Source organism: Lepidothrix coronata, unplaced genomic scaffold (genome assembly GCF_001604755.1).
Source record: "Lepidothrix coronata isolate B3197 unplaced genomic scaffold, Lepidothrix_coronata-1.0 Scaffold12, whole genome shotgun sequence".
In the NCBI taxonomy this organism is placed as follows: Eukaryota; Metazoa; Chordata; class Aves; order Passeriformes; family Pipridae; genus Lepidothrix; species Lepidothrix coronata.
This window is the reverse complement of record NW_016690192.1, coordinates 8,892,011-8,904,045: the sequence shown is the minus strand read 5'-3', so window position 1 is coordinate 8,904,045 and position 12,035 is coordinate 8,892,011. Positions and strand designations below refer to the sequence as shown.

Sequence of the window (12,035 nt, the reverse complement as noted above, 5' to 3'; positions counted from 1 at the left end):
TTCAAGAATCTGAGCTGTTACGATTTGGGGGACTAATGAGTTGAGTAAACAGTAAGTGAAGACAGATGTTTTGCAGGCATGGGTAAACAAAGAAATCTGACAACTGATAGGTAAAGAAAATAGTAGTTGTCATGCTGGGAGGAAAAATGAGGATTGCCTGCTTCCAAAATCCTGTATGCTGCCAAGAGCTTCTGAAAGCCTTAAAATAAAATAAAAATACACGTTGGATCAGAAATTAAATGACTGGCCAAAAAAATTTGGAACAGCCTTTTGGCTTGACAGTGGGTTAACAGGCAGCAAGTCAGCGAGGAATAATTAGTTTATACTTACTTCTTTAATGTCATTTTTCACATAACATTTCTTTGTGTTTAGCTCTCTCAGGACCTGTCATTGTTCACAGAAATCTATTTGCAGGACATGGAGAATGTCTTATTCCTCATTATGCTCTCTGATGATTTTTCTTTATTTGATAACTTGTAAACTATATGCTGTTTTCAAATCAGAAGAGCCAAAAATTTGACAATTTTGCTTGCAGTTTGAGATTAGTAGTGATAGGCTTGAATGTCGTTTTAAACTGACTATTTTAAGACAGTTTAAGGTTTTTATTTTATACATCAATTTATAATATTTTGGACATATCACATGCATTGTTATTTTTAAATACAAATATATCATTAACAATTTTTAAAAATACAAGTACTTGCCAAATATTTCAGGTTAGGATGTGATATTTAGGCACAACCTTAAGTTAGTTTATTGGCTGTTCTCCTCTGTGCAGTCAGCTGGCCCAGTCAGTGCACAGAAGTCCTGGAGCAGTGTGTTCAGACTGGGGGATTATTTGCATGTGTGAGATTGCATTGCCCAGAGCACAGGACCTGTATTTCTTCCTAACTTCCCTTTACAAGAGCAATGCAAGGACAGTTTTCTCCTCCAGAACTACAGGCAGACCAGGCAGGGCCGAGGTCCTGGGAAAGTGTGGTGGTTCATTAGCAGATGCATTGTGCTTCAAAGCTCTACTGTAACCTGACCTCTAGTATCAGTCTGACAGATAAAAATGCAGCCATAGTAAATTAATTGCTCTGAGGCAAAACATCTTGAGAAATTGGCGCACACATGACTTTCTGCAAAGATGTGCTTTCTCCATACCTCCGTCTGCACTGGCTACTCTCCAGGATAATCTTGGCCCATCTGTGAATCTCAAACATGACTAGAAACACTACAAGGTGTGTAATTAATTTTCAAGATGTACAGTGCATTCAGGTTGATACTTTTGTTTCCAATTTATAAACTACTCTCAAGGAAATCTCAGGCGCTTTTCATAATTTATCACTGAAACTAAGCCAACATCTGTCTATTCTTAAAATTTGCTATGAATACATTCACTAAACAGAGAAAGGGAAACTGGGAAAGGAGACCTTTTTTCCACTGAAGGAGTAAACATCCATTTGTTTCAGTTGCTCTCTTCTCTTAATATGGTAGAGAATCCTTTTCTTGTTTATTCCAAATTTTTGTTGTACCATTTAATAGCTTTGTTTACTTTATATAGGCACAACATCCGTAGTAAAAATACCCTCAGCTAAATGCTATAGAAAGTAACAGTGTCTGCCTGTCAGGCTTATTTGCTCAGTGGAACTATTAGATACTACAAGTAATTTTTGGTATAAATGCTTCACTGAAATTGTTCCAGTTAGGGGTGGAAAAAGATGATACTGTACACTACTGTGCAATGCCGTGAAAACTAGTGTTTGATTTACCTTTGTGCAAAAAACCAGAAAATTTAGGTTAGAGGGCCCTTGAACTTATCTGTTCCTAGCTCCTGCTGAGATCATAGTCAATGTTGAAGTTAGTTCAGGTTGTTGGGTCCCATCCAGTTGGGCTTTAATGGAGTTTACACAATGTCTCTGCCACCCTGGTCCAGCACTTAAATACTTTTGCGGAGAGAAGGCTTTTTCTTTGTATGGAGCTGGAATTTCTTGTATGGCAGCTTTTGCTTGTTACTCCTCAGCTTTTCTGTTTTCCCTATGGCCTCAATTCAGATAATGGATGGTTTTAATTAGATTCCCCCAAACCTTCCCACCTCAAGGCCAAGCAAATGTAGTTCCTTCAGCCTTTTCCCATATTTTAGCTCCCAACCTTCTTGTTCCTTATTTCCATGATTATGTTTTGACTCAATTTCTGAAATATTTCAGTAATGTATTTCACAAGAACTCAGTTTTACTAATCAATTGATACCCTAAATGCTGTCTTATTTTGCGACCCTACAGAAAGGCTGCTGGGCATGTGTTTAGCTCCTACTCAAGCCTTTGTAGTGTTTCAGCTGCATTATAAGGCACCTATCAGTATCTTTATGTTGTTCATCCTGAAGGAAGAAGGTGTCTATGCCTACCAACTCCAACATGCTTAAATCTGATGTAGGCAATACCAAATGAATTGGGTCACCTTGGACTGTTGATGTACCTAAAGTGTCTTTGATTTCTTACCCCAAGACAGATATGACTTCAGTTTATCAGGAGGCTAAATGATTGTGTTTCTGTCCAGTAGGTGAAGATATTTAGCCAGGCAAAAGATGGAGGCACTGTAAGGTCCAGGCTAAGGAAAACGTTAAAGGACAAAACTCACATTGTATGAGACAGTACAGAATCCAACAATGAAAACACCACTGCCAATTCCACCCTGTAGGAAGATCTCTCCAGACTTCTATATGCCAAAGCCAAATCCATAAGACATAAATCAGTAGAATAGTTGGCTTCTCTGTCTCCTTAATGTTTCCTGCTGTGGAGTGCACTCTTAATTCAGTGTTTTGTACAGCCTTGTGTTCTTTAGGAGGACAGATAAGCCAGAATATGGGAGCACTGCCCCTTGCGTCCTGACTATTCTCCTCTTTCCTTGCTCCTCACCACTCCCACTGCTGCAGAGTTCACCTCATCAGTACAAGTAAACAAGTGTGAAGGGAAAGGAGGTGGTAGTGGTGCACTCTGTTGCATCTCCCCTTCAAAAGACCTTTGTTTTCTTTTAGTCTGACTAGCTAGCACAGATATATACAGTCATCTGGGAAGAAAATTCCCTTTAAAGCCAGCTCTGTAATGGCACTGGGCCTTCCTTGGCTGATTGACATTCTGGTGAAAGCACAGCAATTCTTTCCAGGTACCAGCTGAACTACCCCTGCAACACGTAGTAGCTCCTTGGCAAGGCCTACCTTTGTATTTTGCTTTGAGCCAGTGACTATCTTTTGGTGCTCTACCAGGGTGTTACTGTTTTATGAATAGTTTTTCCCTTCTTATAAACAAAGCAACTCTTCCCTCAAATGCTTTTATTCAACCTTTTCAGAGAAAGAGAAAAGGCATGGTCTTATTGCATAAGATTTTTTGCAGAAGAAAAAGTAAAAAAAAAAAAAGTAATTCTCTGCTCAGAGAATAAACAGGATTATCCAAATAAATAAGAAACTAAGCAAAGCCTGTTCATTGATCATTGTGAAAGTTTGAAGGGAGCATTTGGGGATTTTTCACTTTTGTAAGTGAATTAACCTACAATGTGCATTGTGTGGGCCTTTCTGTGTATTTGTTTTGTTTACTTGGCTTTTTTTTAAGATGGAAATTTTTGTCTTGCTTTAATTATTTGTTTGATTTATGTGAAAAATCAGTGTACCTTGCCTTAGGGATTTGTTGGCCTTGCTGTGTGCAGAATATATGCTTTGGGAGGTACAGATTTGTTAAGATGTTGTGTGTAGCTTTGTTTATATAGATCTGAATTTATGAGCTCGTAAATGAAATCAACAGTATCCCTTTATTTCTTTTTACAGCAATAGATGTTCTTCATCAACTGGGCCTTGTGAAAGATGCTCAAGAGCCCTCAGAGACAACAGAGCCTTCTGCATCATCTCTGTTACCTCAGGGTGTTCGTCTAACTGCATCGGGAGTTGTACTAACTAGTGATGCACATATTGAGTCCCCCATCATTCAAGTCATACCATCAAACCTAGGGCATCAGTTCACCATATTGGTTGGGTTGTACTCTTACAGAGTCAATAATGCTTTCCTCTTCAGTATTAGGAACAAAAGTAGACTGCAGTTTGGTGTCCAGCTGCTACCGAGAAAGGTAGCAGTGTACACTGGAGGGAAGCAGTCTGTATACTTCAGTTATAGTGTTCATAATGAACAGTGGCATTCATTTGCCATTGGCATTGGAGACAAGACTGTCTCAATATATGCTGAATGTGGAAAGAAGTACTATAGCAGTGAAGTACTTTCTGAAGTGGAGACATTTGATTTGGATGGTGTATTTACTCTGGGAAGGATGAACTCTCGGTCTGTCAGCTTTGAAGGAGTTATATGTCAGCTAGATATTATTCCCTCTGCAGAAGCCTCTGCAAACTATTGTAAATATGTGAAACAGCAGTGTCGCCAGGCTGAAACGTATCGATCTCTGCCAGGAGCTCCACTTGTGTCAGATGGGCTGGATATTTTTTCAAAGATGATCATTGATGAGGAACACCGGGAAGATATATCAGCTTATAGATGGAAGGAAGCATCAAACATGCCTGTTACCAATGTTGCTCAGATTCACTTTCTACCAGACCACTTTGAGGCAAGAAATGCCTCTGCGTTGGAGTTTGCAGAGACCAAACCTCCATTGCTGGAAGCTTGGCCTGAAACAGAACTCCAGGAGAATGTCAATCTGCCTCTTCAGCAGCAGATGAGCAAAAAAAGAAACATCACTAAAACTCCTGCAGGACCAAATCCAGATAGTTCAGCTAATACCACAGAAGAAGCAGGCAGACAAAGTGAGCCTTCTCTGATCTCTCCTGTAAAACAGAGTAAAACTAAAAGCAAGGGAACGGAAAAAGCAAAACAGCATTTAGATGCGCTAAGCAAAAAGCAGCAAATCTTCAACACAACCCTGTACAGTTTGCCTGCTGAGCTCCCTCTGGATAATCAACTCAGTGCAGGGCAGGAAGGTGCACTTGATGCTGATGAGACTTATCATACAGAAAGCAGTTATGAAATTGGTATTAATAATTATGCTTATGACTATGAAGATCTTGGCAAAATATTTGAAATGGGAAGTGTCAGAGGTCCAAAGGGGGAAACCGGACCTCCTGTAAGTTATCTTTATTACTCTTCTTACTATAATGCAGCAATATACATTTAACAGAGGCTTTGAAAGAAACCTCTCAAAGCATGCCAGAGCTGTGACTGCAACTTCTCCCAGCTGTACTGTACAAATGTTTGTCTGCCTTAAATATGTCCCTTTCTTGCATGTAATTTTGGTGTAAGTGTCATATATTTTTACTTACTGGAAGAATATAAAGACATTCAAGACATTCACATTCTGGTGAAGTGGTAGGCAACACAGGCTTCTTTAAAATTTTGAATGCAGCTAGATATTTGTAACTGCTAATTACAGAGACCGCTGACTTAATAAAATTACAGGCTAAATTCATACAGTTCACAAATACAGATGCTGATCCATGAAAAGAACAACCAGTCTGCTTGGAAGACTGACTCAGTTTTCTTAGATGAGCAATGCTATCAAAATTTATAGTACTAGAAAGTGAGCAGTTGCAGAACCTAGTCTGGTAAAACCATTCATAACCCAAGGTTATTGGGATGCAAAATGGTTTTTAGAACAGTCTTTTGAGATTTTGCAGCATTTTTTCAGTTAATAGGGTAAGTGATTCCTGATACAATTGCAAATGCACAGTAGTGTTTCTAATAGAAACCAGTTTATCCTTTCCTTACTGTGTGCACAAGGCTCATAAACTTTTTAATAGATAAAAATGGGGGCAGTATATATGAAGCTGCAGACCAGAAAGAACATCAGTTCTGCGTAGCCTGGGGAGTATGACAGATTGTGCTTCATGCTTGTGTGAGCTTTTGGTTAAATTTTTTAAACCATAACATGGAGTAAATAATTTCACTTGCCTTTTATTTTTTTTTTGCCTTTTTTTTTGATTTGTGTAAGTGTTCATCTGTGTGGTTATTACTGGAAAGCAATTTAATATGGGATAAGCAGTTTCTAATATATATTTGAATAAGCCCATAAATTTATTGTGTTTATTCTTTCAGGACTGAAATATTTTTTCTTAAATTAGTCAACAATCAAGAACCTATTCAGAAGTTCAGTTTTTACTCTAAACAGGATCCAGGCACAAAGGAATTGCTGCACAATTGAAAAATGTGTTAACAAGTAATTCACACTAGTTTAGAGGTGCTCTTGCTTAATCTTTTTTTAATGTGAAGTCAGTCTTTTTTATTCTTTTTTTCCCTTATAATAGTATTTATGGAGACATATCACTAAGTATGTAGCTGCCATCAACATGAGGTTAATTTCCATTTTTGGACCTTAAGATGTTTGGTAACCACTAATGGAAGCTTTTAATTTTAGCATATAACTTGTTAGTTTTGATTTCAGTGAGTCATGGCCAAGAAAGTTAAATCTGTTCTTTTTTACATGGTGCAGAAATGGCTGCTGCTGATGATATAGGTTTTTTGAGTTATGAAGAAACTCCAACCAAATGCTTTGTTTTGGTATTTTTCTTACATACAGGCACTATACACACAGTGGCAAAGATGGCAGCTGATTATTTGGAGGGTTCAAAGATCTTCTATGCCTGTCTTACAGAGTGGGGTTGCAGAAGTTTGTCTCACCTAGGAACGCAGACTGTGGTCTGTAGCAGTGAATGTGGTGCATTTACCCTGAGGTGTTTTGCTGGATCAGGATTTAAATAACATGCTCAAGGTCTTAAAGGTCAGAGCTGGGAAGGTAATATAGACTTTTGAGGGCACTAGGTTAGCTGAAGGGGCCTGCAGCACCCACTGTACCAGAGGCAAAGTTAAAACTACACTGCCAGAGCAGCTGACACCAAAGGAAGAAGAGGTCTCTGCATGAAGCGGAGAGTTGTGCTCCGTGCAGATTCTGTGGTGCAGTGCCTGACTCTGTTGTTGGCCTCAGACTTGAAGAGATGATCTTGGTTTGCTTTCTCAGTCTAGTACTCTCATGTAGAGAAGACCAGAGATAACAGAGCTTTTATATGTGTGGCTCTAACACTCTAAGTACCTACAGAATCTTTACGAGGAGCCTAAAAAAGCAACATTGAGGAACTCGAAAACTTCCCTTGCAGCAAAAAATCCTGATGAGGCATGAAACCCCCCTCTTTTTACTTCTTTCATTATGTTGTGGTTGATTTGGATCTTCTTTCAAGATTTGAACACAGAAGTAATGTTCGTTCTATTGGAATTGACAGGCAAGAACTAGCTTTTGTGGTTCTTCAACTACTTAGCTTTGTTTTAGCTTTTAATCATCTACCAGAACTGATTCTTGCCTTCTGTAATTAGGCCCCTTGTATTCCATGATCCCACAGCTGTGGAATTCACCCACCATGGCAAAGCAGAATTCCAGAATTCAGGCTTTCATTTATGGATAGTGTAGAAAAAGGGACACCTATTTCCTCAAAACTATTAAGACCCTGATTAAAATTCTAGCTGTTGCAATTTCCCTAGAAAAAATATAGTGAGTGTAAAGTGGAACAGTGTGATGTCCTGAAACACTACTTTCAAGAAAATGCTGCTCTGTTCGTTGGAAGAACCACTGTGTTGCAGAGGGTGTTTGCACTCTGTAAAGATAACAAAAATAAATGTGGTGTGTGTTTAACTGTTTAACTTTCAAGTTGATATTTTTCATTGCACAATCCAAGCAGTTTGCAGTAACACGATGCATAGTCCCACACTGGTAAACAGAGGGGTAAATGTGAGCTGAAAAGCTGATTTAGGTTACTTGCTGGTAGATAATTGCATCTTCAGGTCTACCTGCACAGGATGTGGCCTTCCAAGAGAAATGAGCTGGGAATTTGTTTCCTCTATTGGAAAAGCTTTGTGGATTTTGAAGATACTCAGCTAGGAGGAGGAATGGTAGAAGATTAAATGGTGGTATTCCCTCTAGTTGGTCAGGAGAAGCAGTCTGGAGACGTTGCCTAGAGGAATGGGCAATGGGAGATGGCAAACCCTGCGTTAAGCAGAGTTGAGCCCTGAATGAGATGCTCTTTTTGCAACCAAGAGGTGTGAGAGTGAGAACACTGAGAGGGCAGTTCAGAGATCCTAAATGAACAACAGTAAGGGTAGCATCAGCTGCCTTTCACTCCTAGCTTATTTCCCAGGTGAACAAAATTGCTTCCCAAGGCTCTCCCTGACCACAGATTGTTTAAAACTGATGCAGTTTCCTATCTTCTGCACAACCATATTGAAAAACTTTAACCCATAATCCAAAGCCCTATATATATGTTCTTCTGATGTTGATGACATTGCTTTGACTGTTGCAGGAATTCTTGAGAGAGAAATGGAAGGACTTCCACAGCTGTAAAGAAAGGAGGTTAATCATACAGAAGTGACTGCCTGCTCTAGGGCATTTGGAAAGAGAAGTGTGTGGGTTTTGTCATTTCCAGTGAAATGCAAATGAAACAAGGAACAAAAATAATAGGTGGACATTCAAGTTTGGTAGAGTCCTTGTTTCTCAATAATTAAATTAATATCAGGATGAAGTTCTTAAAGAAGGTAAACAGAGCAGGATAGGAGCACAAAGAAGAATTCTGAGTGATGGGATCAGAATTCCAGGTGGCCCAAAACCGATGGGATAAAACTTAGTGCAGTAGTACAGAAATTAAAAGTATGAATAGAGGGTGGGGGAGTAATTGGTTTGACAGTCACATGAGGATCATAGATTGGTATCACACTGCAGTAGAAAATAAGTGCATCATACTGCTGTGATGCTTGATTCATTACTAGGTGTGGTGAGTATCAGGCTACTTTTTCTACTGGTTTGGGAATGATGACATTGCAGTTTGGAGACGTGTCCTCAGTTTTGGATGAGGAGCTTTAAAAAGGATGTAGATTTTGGAATAGGTTTGAAGCCTGATGCATCTGTTTACTTCCCTGATGTACTGCAGGTATTTTGATGATGTGCAGAAAGGTTCATGGGTTTTTTGCTTTGCCTGCCTTAGATATTTGACGATTCCAGCATAAAATTTCTTTAATTTAGTCTTTTAAAAAAAGAAGTGTTTGGGATGAGGTGAGTTTGAATGGTTGGGATATAGTCAAGTGCCTTCTAAAGAGAAACTTCAATGAATAGCATTTAGATATTAAATGGCTATGGGATCAACATATGTCTGTGCAGAAGTTTGAACTACTTAATGCAGAATTTATTGCTATGCATCTGAAATCTTAGGGCCTTGCTATATGTAAATTAAATGTTTCCTATTACCTCTGGGTAATAGGGCAAGTTTAAAATAGATGCATCCATAGAAGGGCTTCAGTATCCTAGAAAATGTCTATGAAAGTTCACCATTACATTTATTACAGTGACCATTTGAAAGGTAGTGAATATTTCTGGAAGAGTAACATCTACTTCTATTATTTCATCATTAAGCAATGATTATTTGGACTTGAGTTCCTCTGCTCAACAGCTAAGTGACATTTTTGCAATTCCTGAAGACAATGTTGTAGTACTGTTCTTAAGATACACATGATCTGTTTTGAGCAAAATGATCTTATTGAATAAATTAATTTTAAATTTACATCTGTAATATTTATACGAAGTTACTTTTTTTTTTGGTGGTGGCTAAGACGTGAAAAACTAAAACTCACATTAACATTTCTAATTGCATCAGGTTTGTTTAATTATTGTAGTAGTAGTTGGAGGAAAAGCTATTCAAACAAATGACTTATTCCTTGGTTTAAGAGAGATTGGCTCACTCTCAGATGTTGACTTCTGTGGCTTACATGGGTGCCTAAGAGGCTTAAGTAGCTTCCTAGCTAGTATTAAAAGAGTCACGCCGATTTGAAGTTGTAGTTGCTTTTACAGATTGTAGAAATACATAGGATGGAATAACTTCTTACAGCTTGTTTGAAAAGCATTTCCAGAAAGACTTACGTGTGCTCTACTAAAGTCTACTGTCAGCAGACATGTTGCTTGAGTTGCAGGGAGGAGTCTGTACTGGAGGCTAAAGGGTAATATACTCTGATTCAGGAGAGTCCTTGTTAATACTTCAGTTAAACACCTGGATTGCTGGGGCTGGTTGCTTATTATTGTTAACCAGAGACTTCATCTACAATTGCTGACTTGGTTTTAGAATGCCTTGAGAAAGCACTATTAATCTTTGTCTGAATAGTTCAAAATATAATTCAGAGCGTGGTTGTGATTAGATTTTCTTCTTTTTGTGGTTTTCTTTTTGTCTGAAAAGGGATAATTACTTATGATTTAGTGTAATCTAAGTGAAATTGGGTTGGATTTGGGTTTTGTTTGCTTGTTTGTTTTCTTTTGCAAAGGAGGCAGGTGCTATTTAAAAAAAAAAAATAGATGCCACATAGAGAAAAATGTTCTCACTGCCCTCATTCAATAAATCATCTGCAAAGATCAGGGATCTAATAAGATTTCTCTTAGGAAAGTGGAGGGGTTTGGCTATTAATGGTTTTTTAAGGAAATGTAGAAAGCATTTGAAACAGGGATATAGAAGACCTTTTTACTGTAAACTGCAGAATAGTTGCAACTATTCTACTTAATAAAAATATTTTTTCTTTTGTAGTCCCAGGTTAATATTCTAATCAAAGTGCATCTTTTAAGCTACAATTTGAGAGGAGATATTACAAAACATACTGCTTCAGCAGTGCAGGGCGGGAGCTCTCTGTGCCCTTTTGAGTGCATTTTTGAACCTGGACAAGAATGCCAGATCGAGAGTTTTCCACGTGTCTGTCTGCTACATTTCTTGTGCTGTTAAACATGGGGTCTTTTTACTTCAGAAAGATACGAGGATGCTAGTGAGCAGTTGTGCAACCGTGGTGAATAGTGAACCTTCTGTGCTAAAGTATGACATGTTATGGTTTGATCTAAAGACCAGGGCTGGTACACAGATTTGTGTCTTCTAAATTGCACAGAAAGGGGAAATGCAGGTATGGATTTCAGCCTGACTTAATGTAGTGTGTACGGACAAACAAATATTCCCAAATACGATTAGACTCCTAAGATAATTATGATTAATTGAAGAGAAAATTATTTTTTTTTAAATTTCCAAAAACAGCAGTGGTTTTCTCAGAATTGTCCACAAGTGGTCTGTATTTTGGACAAATGAATGTAATTAGGTTGACAATGCCTAAAGTCCATAATCAGCGCTGTCTTCTCTGCCAGTGACATTACCTTTCCAAGAAAAATGAAGTATCACTTACACAAAACCGAAGTATTTTAAAAATGCAGTTTTTGTCTTAATGAAATGATTTGCTCATTGCTAATAAAACCCCAAAAGGTGTTTGTCTTTTTCCCTTCTCTCTTTTTTTTTTTTTCTCTTTTTCCATTTTTGCAAAACCTTTGACTGGCCATTTCAGCAACTATAATTGCCTTTCTGATTTTCCTGGTATCCTTGCCAGCTTTCAGCGTTGTTCGGTGTGGGCAGTGTGACAGTGTTTTGCCCAGTGTCTCAGCTGAGAGGCTGTTGTACATATAGAACACAGGAGCATGAGGAAGTCTGTGTAAAAGAGCAACTTGAATCTCTTCCTCCTATCCCGACTGACCTCCTTCATGAGGTTGGACTTGCTTGATGCCCACCTTCTCTTGCAGAAAGTACACGGTATCTGTTAAAGCTGGGGCTTGCTGTGCAGGCACTGGATGGGAGCTGAATTCACCCTTAGGAGTAGCTCATCTATCTGTAGAACTCTAATTTGATAGATGGAATATAAAGTAGTGCAGATTTTAGTCTAGAGCTCTCATTTGTATTTGAGTACAATGAAGTAGATCCTGGGGGTTTGAATGTAAACAGTAGTCACATACAGAAAAGGAAGAGTTTCCATGGTCAAAACAACTAGATATGCAGGGGATGGTACACTGTCCAATATGCTGACTAATAATCTAATTCATTTGCGAAAGATACGTGTGATTACATACTAGCATTGAAAAAAAATCTACATTATCCTTGGAGAGAATGATATTCATTATATACCAGGGCAAATGTGCTATAAGTTATTCTTGTTAGAAGATTTTAATAGGAAACTGAACAG

General features: G+C 38.4%; 1 protein-coding gene across 1 annotated transcript in view; it reads left to right on the top strand.

The window, feature by feature from the left end:
• The window catches only part of COL24A1 (collagen type XXIV alpha 1 chain), a 127,736-nt gene that overhangs the window by 8,561 nt on the left and 107,140 nt on the right, over positions 1-12,035 (top strand). Inside the window, exon 3 of the mRNA XM_017805305.1 lies at positions 3,800-5,097. Within this exon, the coding sequence (XP_017660794.1) occupies positions 3,800-5,097 (1,298 nt within the window). The remainder of the gene's footprint in view (positions 1-3,799; positions 5,098-12,035) is intronic.